Raw genomic sequence first — 17,468 nt, forward strand, 5'->3', positions numbered from 1 at the left:
TGGGATTGTAACCCTCCTCCTCACAAATTTGAATACACCACCAAGGAATTTCCCAGCCCCAAATGCTTTTTGTTTAGTCACATGGGACATGATCTGAAGTCCCGCCACAAGCTCCCTCTGCTGTTCTGATAGGATTATTCTCAAATGCAGGAAATTACTTCATTAGACATTGTTTAAGCTTTGAAGATAACTTTTCCATTATGAAATCTAGAGGCGTATAAAAATAACTGTCAATGTTTTTTTATAAGATCGGCCAGATAATGGTTTTTCCCAGAAATGCCGAACCTACAAGAACCAGCTCAATTCATGGAGGTGGAAGCTTTTGCCATTTATTTCTTTTGAGGGTTTAAATTATTTCTATGTAATTTATTCATTTGCATATTTGAAAAAAATTTGCAGTTAAAATTTGTAAATAAAAGATTTGTTAGCAAGTAAAATCATAAATTGTTTTTATAAGGATTTTTGAGGTGAAGTGACATGTAACCCATCCTCGGATTTTGTCCTCTGCATTTAACCCATCCAAGTTAGTGCACACACATTAGGAGAGGTGAGTAGTGAACACACACACTGCAAACCGTGGACACACACACCCGGAGCGTTGGGCAACCATTTACTGAGGCGCCTGGGGAGCGATTGGGGGTTAGGTGCCTTGTCTGCCAATATTGAGAATCGAACCCGCAACCTTTTGGTTACCAGACTGAATCTCTAAACATTAGGCCACAACTGCCCTATATGCAATTTAGCTTCTAATTTCATTCAGAAAAATCTAACTTTGCATATAGTTTCATTTTCCTCTCACTGTGTCCTGTGCCATTTTACCTAGATGAAGTCAACTGGTGTCATTGTTCAGGTCACTCGCACTGAACCTTGCTCAGGTTTTTAACAATAGAGACTGAGGATTATGTAAGCAAGTGTTTAAGACCGGATACGACTGGATGGAAGTTTCCTTCGGGGGTTAAATCACCTCTGACATTCTTCTCCACAGAGCTTCACTACACTGCAGATGTTCTTGCATTAATCATAATAATGAAAAGAAATAAACAAAACATGAGAGATTTAAGCTATTTGGACGAATAAACACAAACAGAATATGCAATTAATAATAAAATATTATTATATTAATATTAACAGTGTATAAATATATAACATTAATATAATAGAAATTTTAAACAAGCTGTTAAAATAAAAAGCATTTTATTCAAAATAAAATAATAATATAATTGAAATTTTAAATAAATTCTAATTAAAGCAATTTAGCATTTAATATAATACACTTTATAAATAATTCAAAATAAATTATATTCATAATTGACATCTTAATATAAAATGCATCTAACAAAAGTTTTATATATATATATATATATATATATATATATAGTACATTGTGTGTGTGTGTGTACATATGTATACATGTAAAATACACACACACACACACAAACGTGTGTGTGTGTATACATATGTACATACATACACATATACATATATATACACACATATATAGTACATTGTGTGTGTGTACATATGTATACACGTAAATACACACACGTGTGTGTGTGTGTGTGTGTGTGTGTGTGTGTGTGTATACATATGTACATACATACACATACATATATATACACACATATATATACATATATATATATATATATATATATACACACACAAACAATATACTGTATATATACACACACAAACACACTTACAAACTTTTGTTTATTGTTATTAATCGATTTGACAGCACTAATTTAACATAATTACATCATTGACTTAATTTAAAATTAAAATAATCAATTTTAAATATTTTAAAATCACACTATTAAACCATATTAATATTCATTTTATATAAAAAATTAAGATAAGAAATGAAACAAGTCGAGATATTTAAATTTTTATTTGAACATTCATAAACATTTCTTATTCATAAAAGTGCCAGTGTAGTCTTCACAGTTGTGCAAAAACAATTCACACTTCAGCTTGCACAAAAATGTTACAAAAACTTTGCTTTACAAAACACTGTAAAACACATGCAGCTTATCGTGACTGATTATTGAAGCATCTTCAACAGGCACAAGCGAAATTCGGCCGCAGAACTAGTCGTAAGGTTTCGCAGGTTTATCTCAGTTCATCTCACCCAGAAATGCCCTGCGGCTGTTTTGTCTCGGGAAGATGTGAGAAATAGTATTGATGGTGATGGGCTCGACCCCGACGGTGGATCCCCGCAAGAAGTCCCCCCTCATCACAGACCTGAACGACTTCCGAAACTCCTCGTTTTTCCAGGTGTACAGAAAGGGATTGGACACGAATATAGTGCAGAACACAATCCAAGTTGACGTCCAAAGCGCCACTGACACCGGGATGAACAGCCCGGCGATGAGAACCCAAAAAATGGGTTCGGTTGTAAGAAAAAAAATTAAGCACACCGCTAGAACGTAGAAGCCGAGTCGCTTGTCCTTTCTCGGGAAAGAATAAGGGAGGTTGTTCACGATTTGGAAATTCAAAATACTGACCCTCTTCACACTTATTTGCACCCGGCGGAAAATCTTAAAGTAGCAGTACATGATGACGACGGTTTGTCCGATGATGGTGAACGCCAAAGTGCAGGCGGCAAACCGACTGGACAAAACGGACACCGTGGTGAATGATCCGTCTTCTGCGTCCCGGCATCTCTCGGGAGGGTATCGAAAGGACGTGAGCCACGGGAACAAAGAGCCCAGCGAGATCAGCCACGACCCTGCGATCATCCACTCTGTGTTTCTCTTCTGATACAGACTCTGATACACAGCAGGCGTTTTGGTGATCAAAACATACCTGTTCACTGCGATAAGCGAATGGGAGAGCAGTGACACGGTGATTCCGAGAAACAGCAGCGCTTCTTTGAACGCCTGGTAACCCACCACCAGAAACGTCCCAGTGGAGGTGGCCACCGCTTCGTGGGGCATCCAGAAAGCGCAAACCAGCAGATCCGCCACGCAGCCGTTCACGATAAACGCATTGCTGGCTGTGCGGAGCTTCTTGAACGTCACCACCAAATAGATCACCAGGAGGTTGAGGACGGTTCCCAGAACGCACATGAAGGAGTAGAAGGTGGCGAGGGAGATGCGCGAGCCGCGTCCCAGCGCACACATCGACAGTGGCATCTCTGTGTCATTTGGCATGATGGGAGCAGGCTGGAAAATAATGTCATCTCATCTCATATTGTGTGGAGAAGCGTGCGCGTGAGAGAGCGCAGCTCCCTTTGGCGATGCTGCGGTGGAGAAACCAGCTTTATACGTGCGTTCGTTCGTGTGTGTGTGTGTGTGAGAGTGTGTGAGGACTGAGAGGCGTGAGATCAACAAGAGCCCACGCTACTATCTGGCTTGTCTTTCATTATTCCCAGGGAGCATAATCACCACGAAGGCAATTCATTATTCATAATGGACTTAGCCTGTAATAATCAATAGGGCGTAATATAATGGGCTCCCCACTGAGAATCTTTAGGAAGAAGGAGGGGCAGTAGGATGCATTTTGAATATGCAGAGAACATAAATAATATTAGTTTGTTATTTATATATGGAAATTCTGACATTATTTACTCACCTTCATGTCACTGTAAACCTGTAGGGCTTTCTTTTGTCTGTGGAACAGAAAATGAGAAGTTTAGCAGAATGTTCATGCTGCTCTGTTTTATACAATGAAAGTGAATGAGGACTAGGGTGAAAAAATCTCCAAAAAAAAAAAAAAAAAAAAAAAAAAATTTTATTTTAGTCAGACATGACTAAACTAATAACCTAGTACCCATTTTGTTTGGTTCATAATTGTTTTTTTTGTTTTTTGATAGACTTGAAAAGAACCAGAACAAAAAAAGATACAGTATGGTTTTAATTCACTACAAAGAATCGGTTCATAATTTGTTGGGGAATCAGACTTCCATTGGTGGCGCTATATATTATTGAAAATATGATTCATTCATCGGCAATCAGACTACACTGATCACTGATACAATGTCGATTGAAAAATGGCCATTTGTTCGAGAATCATACTACCACTGGTCATGGCTATGCGTTTTTGATTAATTAAAAATAATGATGTCAATTATGTAAATAAGTCATGCGATTAATTTGTCGAGAAATCAAACTTACACTGATCCTGTAGTTTCTGATTCACAAAAAAAAACTGGCTCGAATCGGACTACCATGATCGTGTTTTAAATTTTTCATTTATTAAAAGAACTGGCTTGTAAAAGTCATTCGTTCGTTCAGAAATCGGAAATTCGTTTGTTTTTGATTAAATTAAAAAAAAACCTTAAAAATCATTGGTTTGGGGAATTGGACTACACTAGTCAGGCTGTATATTAAATAGATTCCGTAAATACCAGCTAAAAACGTTTTGCTAACGTTCCTATTCAGCAATGAAAACGTAATTTCTAAATTGTCTCTGGAAGGTCAAAATGTTGCTTTAACTCATCAAAATAATTTTCAGCTTTTTATACAAGATTCAACTCTTATTTTCAGGTCAGTTTAAGTCAATGTAATTGTAATGTAATTTAAGTTGAAATGCCTTACATTTTTAAGTACAATCAACATGGATGTTTAAGGCAGCAGCTTTTTTTTTTACAGTAAAGTAGAAACGTTTAAATACATGTAATGTAAATGTTTTATATATATATATATACACACACATACATGTTTTGAGAATATTAAGACCATATAACTTTAAACAACATTCTATTACCGTTACTAGAAGAACATGTTCAGAAGTCTGAGAAAACCTTGACAAAATGCTAGCCAAAGTTCTGAGAATCTTCCCTGTGTTCCATCACAGAATTACATTAAGTTGTTCCGCATCAGAGCGCACTTTAAAGCCTTCAACAATGGAACGTCATTAAAAGAGCAGCGTGAATATTTCTTCATTCGATTCTCAAGTGCTCATAATATCTAGTAAAGGTTAGTAAGAACAACCATAACAGTTTTGACATGTCAAGCTGCCTTTCCGGAGCCATTTCAAAGATACTTAAAGACTATTATTATAGCGAATAGAGCAGAAGCAGCAGCAGCCTTGAAACCTGCTATTTGCTTTAAATGATTATTGAATTTAATGTGTATTCAAAGAAATACATTAGACCTTCATAATCTGAATGAAAGGGCTCGGAAATACACGAGGCCATGGTTTCAATTCAATATAGTAGGCCTAACTTACACCTATATAGCACTCAAGTAGCCTAAGCCTAGTATCGTAAATACACTTTTTAGTAGAAAATTTTGGACCTGCAAGGTTTTCTAAATATAGGTGGAAGAAAGAATTCACGACACTGCATCAAATCGTGCAGAAATGAAACTGATATAATGGAAATACTTACTGAAATCATGCTGTGAAAAGTCGCTCGACTAGCAGAGCTGTCTCTCCGGACGCCCACGACCCGACGCCTGCTACCAGATAAACTCGAAATGAAAGACTTTAGTTCACAAATGTGTGGTGATTTGCAGTTCACACTTTGTCGTCAGGGAGAGAGCATCGTTGGCACTTAATTTGTTTTTGTGGAGCTGTTAAAAAGCTGTATTTTTTCTCAAAGAATAACACAATCTGTACAGTAGGCCTGTTTACTTACCAACGCTAAAAGACGAATCATTTGGGATCTGCACTTGAGGAAAATCATGTTTTTCTATGCACAAAGAAAAGAACAAACTAAAGCAAAATTAATCTTTTATTTTGGTCTTTGAAATTGTGTTTACATTGTAAAAGAATAATGTACAAACCACTAAATTGTATTTTAATGTCCATTTAGTATGCTCGTGAATAGCAAACACTGCTCTAACACATTGTTAAATTTTCTTTACACACTGCTCCAAAAATATATATATATATTTTTTTTTCATAAGCAAGAGAGTAGTTTATATCATGTATATGTGAAAGAGGTAGAATACTTCAATCAAAAAAGATTCTACCAAAACGTATATACACATAATTCATAACACCATCTGGAATGTACAGAGTGCTACAGGGCTAAAAGATACATACAGATACACAACAGTCAATCAAGTTATAATTGCATAAGCTTGTACTGAAGTATTTGTTCAAACAGAAACATATGGGTTAGTTTAACCCAAAATTTTTAATTGTTATCATTTACTCACCCATCATCAACCTGTACTATTTACTTTCCTCTGTGGAACAAAAAAGATGATGTTCGGCAGAATGTTCAAGCTGCTCTTTTCTGTTAAATGAAAATAAATTGGGCATTTTGAGGTCTAAAAGTACACCATGAAAAGTGGTCCGAAGAAACACGATACCGAAGTTTACAGGAGGCATGTTTAGCGTGATGAACAAACCAAAATAATCATAATTTGCAGAAAAGCTTCCTCTTTGCTGAAGCTCTTAAATTTCAGTCAAGACATGTCACATCAGATTTGACATCATGATTGTAAACGTTTTTATTTCTAATTCACATAAAATCTGGAGCAACATGTTTTCACAAGCAATTCTTGAACTGAATGAGATCTGAGAGTTTCGGAAAGAGGGGAAGACTTTCATTGAATAAATTATTTATTTTCGCACAATTTTAAAAAGCAAAAATTTATTATAATTGAATAAATTATTCTTTTCGCACAATTTTAAAAAGCATTATTAGAATTACACAAAGCGAGCGTATGACTTCATCATAAGCTTATTTACCACTTCTATGGTGTTTTGTCATAATTTTGTCCCAGTCCTTAAAAAGAGCTCTGTACATTGTGCAAAAAAAAATCATATTTTGTGTTTCACGGAGTCAAGTTTGGAACGTCATGAGAGTTACTAAATGACCGTTTTATCATTTTTGTGTAAATAATCCTAAGGTTTTAGATTAAACCCTGCTGGTAAACCTATAAGAACACTGTACGATAAATAATTTGCACTTGATTGTAAACATCCTAAAATAACTGAATTAGTAGACACAACCCTCAACGGATAAATTTTTCTGGATTAGTTTGTACATTCATTATGTGCAATAACATTAAGGGTTTTGTTATACATATCATCGCCTACACATAAGCTCCTCTACTATAATAGAAACTTGCAACTTGCGAGTGAGTATTTGTTATCGTTAATAATATATATTAAGCAGTTTGCGCTACCTCATGCAAAAATGGTGCATGTTAAAACCAGCAGCCAGAAACTCGTAACTCACTCGTATATTCTGAGATATTATTATATTCCAGAGGTGCTGGTGAAAGATGAAGTGTCGGTGCTTGTGTTTTCAACAGCCCTTGAAAACAGTGAGAGCTCAGATCTCAATTAGTTTGATAATAACACACATTATGATGTCACAATGGAAAAAAAAGACAAGGAGTCCATCCTGTTTCTCATACTGAACAAACAAAGCCCTTTTCCCGAGAAAAATAAGTTTGCTTGCAAATTGGTCGTGGTCTCATTAGCCGTCCGCCGTTGCGTGGAGACAAGCCCACCTTAGACCCCAAATAAAGCAAACACACACTCTTTATCCCTTTCGCTGGCCAAAAATCCCTTTGAAGACGACACGTGGCCGACGAACCATTTTGCACCTTTCAAATATAGCCCTCGCACTTGATATGTTACTCAGTAAGTACACTCAGGAGACAAAAACGTGATATTTACGCCAGAACAAATTCCCTAATCCAAAGACACAGAAATATATCCAACGAACCTCGTCGCTGAGCATAAGAATCATAGATAAAATAGGACCAAAAAAAAGTACAAAATTCTTCATCTAAAAATATTTTTCAGTACAATTATGTATATTCATACATGGACAGCATCTAAAAAAAAATAAATAAAAAAAATTAAGAAGAGATGGTTTGAAAGGATGGCCAAGGCAAGTTCGTGTTTTTTAACAGCATGCAGCAGATTCCAGATCAGCTCGGACTTATCATTACCATGAGGTTAACCATGAGCCGTTCGGTTTCAAAAGCATCTCCTTTCGGCCTCGTTCCCCTTTGCGAAAGGAAGCCAGCGAATTGGTGGTCACAGTGAAGGCGTCATGGGTCGGAACCAGGTCAGCAGCGCGGGACGGGGGTTAGCGGAAAGTGGCGGCTTTAGTACTGAACATACTCAGACTGAAGGGACTGTAAAAGAGGGGAAAAAAACAGAGGGTGAAATGATTACAAAGCTAAACATAATTACAGAAAATTACATGGCAGAGGATAGTTAAATAATTGTCTAAAAAGCTAACCTGAGACATTACTATCACAGCCCTCGCTGATGTAAATGAGGGTGAGATGAGAATAAAAAGTCAAAGCTTAGAGAAGAAATACATTTGCATTAAATGTGTTTTTTACACTGACTTTGTGCAAAAAAGCCACTTTGGTTAGAAGGCACAGGTGTACAACATGCACAACTGAATGCTAATTGTACTTGATTGCTGCAAGGGGGGTGGGGGAGGGATAAACGAAAGAAGAAGAAAAAAAAAGCGTTCAGCAGACAATTGTGAAGCAACAGAAAACATTGTGTTCCATTTAGTGCCGTCCGTTTTCTAACGTTTCATCAACGTTCCAATAACACCAGATTCGCATTCATTCAAAATCGTAAAAGTTGGATATATGGCTACTCAACGCGTTTGAACTTCTGATAAGAATATCTTAGCAAATTTGTGCGCACAGAATTCCGCAGGAAGCCCCACAGGTTTCCAACGAATTAGAAATGTCTACAAGCGTAAATGTTGCACATATGGCTGCATTACATTGTTTGAACATCTGATTGGAACATCTTGACGAATCTGAACTTGATTGTAAACATCCTGAAAATTCATTCAAAGTTAAAAACAGCTTGTCAGAACGCAACTTTCCAGAAAAATTGCATTCATTTAAAATCTTAAAGGTGCTCTAAGACGTGATGTTGGGTGACGGCACTTCTTGTTGACGTTCAAAGTATTGTCAAAAAAAAAAAAAAGGAGGCTAGCTAGACCATCCCTCCTCCTCATCCGCACACTAACCCCACCCCCAAATCCTTCTTGTCGGTTATTGGCTGGAACAGTTTGTTATGTTTCGTGGCGCGGGTTGGCCCAGTTTGTTTTTGTTGCCGTTTGTGGAGCCTGGGCTGTCTTCAGAGACCGCTTTTTTTTTTTTTTTAAAGTGTGTTCAGGGGATAGGCAGCTAGTGGATAGTGAGGAGATGTTTTTCTGTATGTGACAAAAAATGTTTTGGCCTAAAAAACGTGTGACATCGCTTAGAGCACCTTTAAATATTGAACAAATGGCTACTTAACGTGTTTGAACTTCTGAATTGGTGCTCACAGAATTCCCGCGGGAAGCCCCACAGGTTTCCAACTAATTAGAATGTCAGTCGTTCAGTTCTACGAATATTCTACACGTCCAACGAATGTCCACTTATTAAATATCATTTCAATTATTGAACTACTTTGATCATGTTTTCAGCTACCTATAAGAATATATAGATCAATCTGCACAATTGCACCATGTTCAAAATCATTCAATAGAATTACGAAGTGCAGAAAATCCAAAAAAAAGAAAAGAAAAAAGCTTTGTTTGGCCCTGCTGCTGAAAAACAAAGCAAAGTCGTTCATTTTTAATGAGAGTTGCATCTGATAACATGATAATGATGAGAAATGAGACAACTTTATACTAATTCACTGCAACCTGAAGCAGGCATTTTAAGCAGCAAGAAAACGGATGATATCTTGATGGTAATTATATTCGCTATAAACACCTAGTGTCAAAAAACTTTGTCAATTGATCGCCCTTTGAGGAAGAATGTTTAACGGAGCGCAGTGCTGCTGTCAGTGGAAGACAGAATGTGATGTTCATCATCACTGCAGTGAAACTTTACAACGCCTACACATGTAGCAGGAGTGACTCAGTGTTCTGAACAAAGACGGCGCACTACGATCCAGAACGGTGATATGAGCCAATCATCAATCACATAAACGGGGTAGTCAGAGAGAAATTCTGCCTGGAAAATTGTGAAATCACATGATATACATGTACAGTGGCTTAAGCATAAAAGAAAACGGATTCACAATGGGGAAAAAATTCACTAAACAGGAAATCGTAGGGGAACTACCGAACTCCCTGTAGCAGGACCACTTCCAAAAGTTCTGGAGAAGGTCCAAGAATAACAGACTACTAAAATCAAGCTCATGACCTTTCCTTCCAGTCGGAGTGCCGTCAAGTCACACAATACCACAGACAAATCTATTTTCTTTGCAGTGGTCAAGTGTTTCTCATAAATCTAGACCTATTTGGAATTCATTGCTCCAATCAAACGTATATTGATATTACAAATAAAAACAAGATGAAGGCTTTACAAGTTGGGATCAATGACCCCGATTTCAATGATTCACCAAAAATATATGGAGAAATTTAAAGGTAGGCTAGGCAATGTTTTTCATAAACACTTTTAGGTACACTGGTTAACACTAATAACCTGTGAAGTTCTTCATGTTATGTTATGCTTTCAAAGCTAGCTTTTACGAAACTGCACACACTAGCTTCGGTGAATGAATGAATTAATGAATGAAGCATTTATATAGCGCTTTCATATGTACTACTGTACACCCAAAGCGCTTTACAATCATATCAGGGGATCTCTCCTCAACCACCACCAGTGTGCAGCATCCACTTGGATGATGCAACGGCAGCCAGAGTACAACGGCGCCAGTGCGCTCACCACACACCAGCTATAGGTGGAGAGAGGAGAGATGATAGAGCCAATTCAATGTAAGGGGATTATTAGGAGGCCATGATTGGTAAGGGCCAATGGGTGGAATGTGGCCAGGACACCGGGGTTACACCCCTACTCTTTACGAGAAGTGCCATGGGATTTTTAATGACCACAGAGAGTCAGGACCTCGGTTTTACGTGCTTTTGGTTCTGAATCAGATTCAATTTAACCATTCTGATTCCTCAACAGTTCCATGAATGATTTGTTTAGAAATTATGAGTAAGATGGAACTGAGAATGTAACATAAAAAGTGCATTTAGAGACCATTTAATTTATGAAAATTAATGATACGTTTAAAAAGGTGACTGATTCGCGAATCAGAACACTTATATATGCGAATCAGAATCATCATAAAACTTTGTCGTTGCCACAAAGGTCTACATACGTCTTAGGGAGCACAACTAACAACAGCAAAAGGATTCATTCAGACAGCAAAGTCTGCGAATCAGTCTGCATTCTCTTACGTATGATTCATTTCTGCATCGGAAGAACATAAATGAACAAACGCAACCATTGAACCAAACTTCAAGAAAATCATTTGGTTTCTGGAACCAGTTCAACAAATAAGTTGTTGATTAAGAACCAACCAAAAAATCGTCTTTGATTAATTTTAACAATGTTTTGTTTGCGAATTAGTCAGCATTCAAATGTATGAAGTTAATTCTGAGTCGGAAGAGCGTGAACGTCGGAAAAACGTAAACCAACACAAAGACGAACGTTGAACCGAACTTCAAGAAAATCGTTTAGTTTCTGAAACCAGTTCAAAATACGAATCAGTTGTTGATTAACAACCCTAAAAGTTTAAGAACTACTTGAAGCAGGGGAACATTTGTTTGACAATTTCAAACTAATACGGAATATATTTGCAGCGTACACCACTCCCATTGCATCAAACAGCAGCATTGAGGTGTCATTAGTACTTGTTAGCAGCCATGTTAGTGCCAAACCAGATCAGAGCTGTCAGCCTTCCACCATACATGTAAAAAGTACCCATATTAGCTACGTTTTAAAGCCTGCATTATATCCCCAATGAATCCCTGCTCTGCATTTTTAATATTTGTTTATTTAGTATTAATTTCCATCAGCGTGGGATGCACTCACAGAAATTGAAGGGCGATGGATTAGCTCAAAATAAAATAATGGTCTCATCCCCACCACTTGATTAAAGCTCACTTGACAATAGTAATTGAGTAAATATTAGATCATCTAATAGCGCTCTGAGAACACACTAGAGAAAGACGTACACAGAGTGAGATGTAACATGAGTGACATGCACGTGAGCGAGTATTCAGTAAAAACAGATGACATGCAACATGCTCAGGGAAGCATTTAAAAGCATCTGTTAGAGAAAACGTCAATATTTAAACCGATATGTGTTAAGCGTATATTAAAGTAGAGTAAAGTAGGAAGGATTTTGGAGAAAAAGTACCATGGCAACCATAGTTTCCACTAAAATACCTTTGTTACAGTTGTGAAACATAAATATATATGGAATCTTTTTTCAAGAAGCTTCCAGACTTAGAAATGTCTATATATATAAAATCAAGGAAATGTATATATTTAAAATGTATATGAATCAAATATTAAATTAAAAAAATAGTTTTATTAACGTATTACACACGCAAAAGATTTCAGTGACCACATTAAATTCCAAATATAATTTATTCATTAAATTCCAAATATAATTTCTCAACAGTATAAGCATAAACATATTAGGCAACCTCCACTGTAGATTTTAAGAAAGAAAAGCCATACTTGTGAACTACTTGTAACTATAGCATCTTAGCAGAAACAAATGGTTACCATGGTAAATTTTATGAAATGCTGCTGCTGGGTGTGTATCTTGGGAGGAGAGATCACTTACGGGAATGGACCGGCTGAGGTAGCGTGCAGAGAGCCCGCTCAGCCCTGTCGCGGGGCTTCTGTGGTGCCCCTGTTGCCTTTCATTGGTGGAAGGTCCACTCACGCTGGTGTGGTTGAGGTTGTAGGTCACACTTTTTGCCCCGCTGCTCGGGCTCACCCCGTTGGTGTTCGGGGTGCTGGTGGTGTTATACTGATTGTTGTTGTTGTTGACCTCGTAGTGGTAATTGTGTGGGGCGATCGGGCTGCTGTAGCCCGTGCGGACGGGGTGGGAAGTGAACAAGGAGGGGGAAGGTGGTTTCCCAGAGCCGTTTGCTTCACCATTTGGTTCGTACAGGTTACCCAAAGAGCTGGCTAACCTGGTGCTGGAGGATGGGATGAGGGGGAAACAGACATGAAGGGTGGAGGACAGGGAGGACACACTCGTACCCATATCTACACTGCAGGATACGGAAATCATGGACAATCTTCTGATAAAGGGATGAGGAATTGCATGTAGATTGGCTGAGACTGTATTTACTCTCAGCCTGAAATAGGGCTGGGCAACTTATTCAAAATTGACTACGGCAAAGTCTCTTTAAACTTAAATTAATTTAACATGCCAAATGTAATTTCGTTTTTTTCTACTTATGTAAAAAAAATGGATTCAATCATACGTTTGTGTCATCACTCAATGTTCGCAGAATTATAAGCGAATTTTTAAGTTTAATTTTAAGTAAAAATGAATGTGGGCACATGTTTATTATATTTAAAAGAAAAATGATTAAAATGCATCCTTTAAGTCAATTATGAAGAATGCAATTTTAAATTTTATTTAAAATTCTCTATATAAATTCACAGTTAACAAAAAAATAATTTATCTTCAATCGTTTCTCCGAACGATTAGCTAAGTTCTGAAAAAAATTATTTGGTTATAAGGTTATATCTTATATCTATATTATAAGGTTTTCTCTTGGTTAAGCGAACGTTAGAAAAAAAACTAACAAAATGGGAAACAAGTAGTTAGAAACGTTTAAGAAACGTAAGATATATTTATCCAACCAAAAAAGGTTTTTTTTGGGGGGGGGGGGATTATAAATGTTAAAGATTATAAATGAGGTTTAAATAACTTTTTTCGCTTACATTTTGAGAACATTATTAAAGACCAGATAGCTTTAAACAAACGTTTATTAACATTACTGGAGAAGAGTTTCGGAGAATGTTCCCATATTTATTATTATACATCTATAAAATATCGCCCAGCCCATGGCTGGAGAGTGTTAGAAAGTGCTTTTCAAGATGGTCTGAACAGTACTGGAAAGTAGTGGGTGTGCACTTGGTCCAAAAATACATCAATATGACTCCATAAGTGCAAGTTTTGACAGAGTGAAACAGTAGTAGGTAGGTGATATGGCTCTGGCTATTTGATTACATAAACGGCAGGGAACGAGTCGCTTGAAACCAGTGCGCAAACAGCACGGAGCAACCAACTTGATTCCTTGCGTTTACGGCTCTCCGTTTCAGAGCATAGGGTAATCACAGAGAGGAAAGAAGGCCACCAGGGAGCTGGGAGGAGAGAACACAGGAGAGAAAGAAAAAAGGAGGAAGAAGTTACACAAAAGAGTTGGTGGACAAGTGAGAGAATAAGCAGACAGAAGAAAGATATGGAGAGTGTAGAGAAGATTGGAGGAAAGCTGATTAGAAGGGAGGTCAGGCTCACCTCTTGAGGTTGGTTGATGAAGATGAAGAGCGGTCAATGCGCTTGGCCGAGGCAGAGACGGAGACTGAGGAGGATGGTGGGACTTTGGAGGATTTTAGGGGGGAGATGGAACCCTGGACAGTGGCTGCGGGTTTCATTCGGCTATAAAACACACACAAACACAAATACAGGCATGAAATCAGCTGAAATCACGTAAAAATCTTAACACTTAGATGTTAACACCATATTGCAAACTCTACAGGAGTAAATAAATATTTTGTGTATATATATGAATGAACTGATATTTATTAAAACACACACATAAAACACATACATACAACATTTGTCTGCATATATATATATATATATATATATATATACACACACATATACTATATATATACACATAATATATAGTGTGTGTGTGTGTGTGTGTGTGTGTGTGTGTGTGTGTGTGTGTGTGTATATATATATATATATATATATATATATATATATATATATATATATATATATATATATCTATATATCTATATATATATATATATATATGTATATGTATATATATATATATATATATATATATATATATACATATATATACATACATACATACATACATACATACATACATACATACATACATACATACACACACGTACATACACACAGTTTTCAGGGTGGATTTGAAGTAAAAAGAAGCCAAAATCAATTATATAAATTATATACTTGCAATTATATAAAAGACCACTAAACAAACAAGATACAGTAGTCTGGGCTGCTACTGGGAATCTGACTACTATCATTTCATCTCCAAAATCCACCCTGGCTTCATGAAAAATGCCAAACTGACTATTTATAAATACATTTCTAATGGACATTATGTTCTTGCCAAACACTTCTGTTAGGAAATTAACTGTTTAGAAGAAACTTTTAACAGTCAGTCATCGCTTCCGCTAGATTCTGTACAACAAGGGAACAAGAGTGTTATTTTAAAGAGGCATTGTTTGAGGAAAAATAAATCAGGATAAAGAAGCAGGGAAAGTTACAGGCGAGGGTCCAAAATCAGCCAAGTAAAATTCACTTCTACTTTTGTTCTCTTTACTTTCGTTTTACACTTTTTTTTCTTATTCTGGTATTCATTCTGAAGTGTTCTTTTTCTCTACCACTAATCACAATCTCCCACACAGCTACTCCTCCTTTTTCACCCACGCCAAAAACTTTGACTCACAGTTTAATCTCACCAGTGAAAGTCAATTGATGAAGAGTTTGTCAAAAAGAACATGTTTTTAGAAAAACAATTAATTTATTAATTTATCTTCATTAAGAATTATTGTTCTTTTTTTAATGTATCAAACACTTCAATATATTATGTGCTAACATTTCAGAAACTCCATGAAAAGGACATTTTTCACATATCATATTCATCTTAATATATCTGTTAAAAATATTTATCCCCATTTAAATTAATTTGTCATGGTTAGGGCCATGTCAGCATAAAAGGCTATATTCATAGCAAATACTGATAATAACAATACTATTTCAAATATTCTTATTGTACACAATAATTGAACAATATCTCTACAAATAAAATTATAAACAAATACAAATAACAGCAATAATCAAAATAATAATAATAACAATAACAGTTGTCTTTTATCAAAATCTTTCAGTTAAAAAAAAATATTTTCCCAGGAGAAACTTAATTTACATAACTTATGAATACATTTGGTTAAATAAGGGTCAGTGTGGCATTTGTTAAAAAATTGAATATTTCACTATATTTCTAATGTTTTTATTACACATACACACACACGCATATACATACACACACACACACACACACACACACACACACATATATATATATATATATATATATATACACACACACACACACATCCCTGATGTCCTTACACAGCTCTCTGGTCTTGGCCATTGTGGAGAGGTTGGAGTCTGTTTGATTGAGTGTGTGGACAGGTGTCTTTTATACAGGTAACAAGTTCAAACAGGTGCAGTTAATGCATGTAATGAGTGGAGAACAGGAGGGCTTCTTTAAAGAAATACTAACAGGTATGTGAGAGCCGGAATTCTTACTGGTTGGTAGGTGATCAAATACTTGTCATGCAATAAAATGCAAATTCATTATTTAAAAATCATACAATGTGATTTTCTGGATTTTTGTTTTAGATTCCATCTCTCACAGTTGCAGTGTACCTATGATACAAATGACAGACCTCTACATGCTTTATAAGTAGGAAAACCTGCAAAATCGGAAGTGTATCAAATACTTGTTATCAAATACATACATACATGCATACATACATACAAAATATGGAATACTATGGAATTAAAACAAATTTTATACACAAAATATTTAATACCCAATATATTACTACTCCACTACAACCAAATCTGTACCAAAATAGTAAAAATGTAACTTGGCTCTCAGCTCTTTCCCTCTCTCAATCTTGGTCTCTATCAGCAAAATGCAAAACAAACAAATTTGCCAAAAGCTCATTCTTTATCCTTGTGAGAAGGAGCTGGGACAGGAAGTGTAGGAGGGCCCATTATGTCCAAGAGGCCTCTTCAACTCGCCGCTCTTCATGGGAAATTAATTAAGGACTGCGCATTTGCTCACGAAGGGGTGTTTAATTTACATCTGGGTTAAACGTGCTAAAACTGGGCCTGTTCAAATTATTGACGACATCAAGCACACGAGGATGAAGAGTCCTGTTCTTATCGAGCGGTACTTCAAGATCTTGCTTTGTTAGCGTTGTGCGCAAGGAGGGGTTGGAAATTAAGATACGCCGGGGTATAATTTGTCTTTTAGAGGGTGAAGTATGTAGAACGCCAACCGTAAGTAGGCTGTGTTTATTCCTTGGGCTATTTGTGTAAACTTGGAGAGGTCTGAGGTAAAATAGCTAGTGTACTGGGCCAACAGCTTACGCAAAGCATTTCAGAGAGCCATGTTTTATAGTTTCAGAATTTTACTTTTTTATTTATTTATCCAAAGTTCATTTATAAACTGTTTTATAGACCAAAAACAGCTACAAACCCATTTTAAACCTTTAAACAGGTGGTTGTGCTACTGTACCTTTAAGACTTTTATATGTAAAAGACCTCTCTTATGACCTTTAAAGAAAACAAAATGGAAGTTTGGAATGAAAAGTTACCTGAGAGGCTGAGATGGAGACCTGGTGTGCATCTTCATGTCCTCGAGTCTGTTGGAAGAACATTGAGATGACACTGGGTTCAAGTAC

At 36.5% G+C, this 17,468-nt stretch overlaps 2 protein-coding genes across 4 annotated transcripts in view; both read right to left on the reverse strand.

The window, feature by feature from the left end:
• Positions 1–1,874: 1,874 nt before the first annotated feature.
• Positions 1,875–5,519, reverse strand: gpr88 (G protein-coupled receptor 88). The gene has a single exon (XM_082137746.1). The coding sequence runs from the start codon at positions 3,153–3,155 to the stop codon at positions 2,118–2,120; it is 1,038 nt and encodes a 345-aa protein (XP_081993872.1). The 5' UTR covers positions 3,156–5,519; the 3' UTR covers positions 1,875–2,117.
• Positions 5,520–5,662: 143 nt separating this feature from the next.
• Positions 5,663–17,468, reverse strand: part of cdc14ab (cell division cycle 14Ab) — a 43,735-nt gene continuing 31,929 nt past the window's right edge. For 2 of the 3 annotated variants that reach the window (XM_082137744.1, XM_082137743.1), the window contains exons 13-16: positions 17,382–17,429; positions 14,227–14,367; positions 12,532–12,892; positions 5,663–8,054 (exon numbers count right to left, since the gene is read on the reverse strand). In XM_082137744.1, the coding sequence (XP_081993870.1) occupies positions 8,025–8,054; positions 12,532–12,892; positions 14,227–14,367; positions 17,382–17,429 (580 nt within the window). In that variant the 3' untranslated portion in view covers positions 5,663–8,024. The remainder of the gene's footprint in view (positions 8,055–12,531; positions 12,893–14,226; positions 14,368–17,381; positions 17,430–17,468) is intronic. The other variant, XM_082137745.1, reaches the window with a different exon arrangement.

This window comes from Leuciscus leuciscus (genome assembly GCF_965113295.1).
Source record: "Leuciscus leuciscus genome assembly, chromosome: 15".
Lineage (NCBI taxonomy): Eukaryota > Metazoa > Chordata > Actinopteri > Cypriniformes > Leuciscidae > Leuciscus > Leuciscus leuciscus.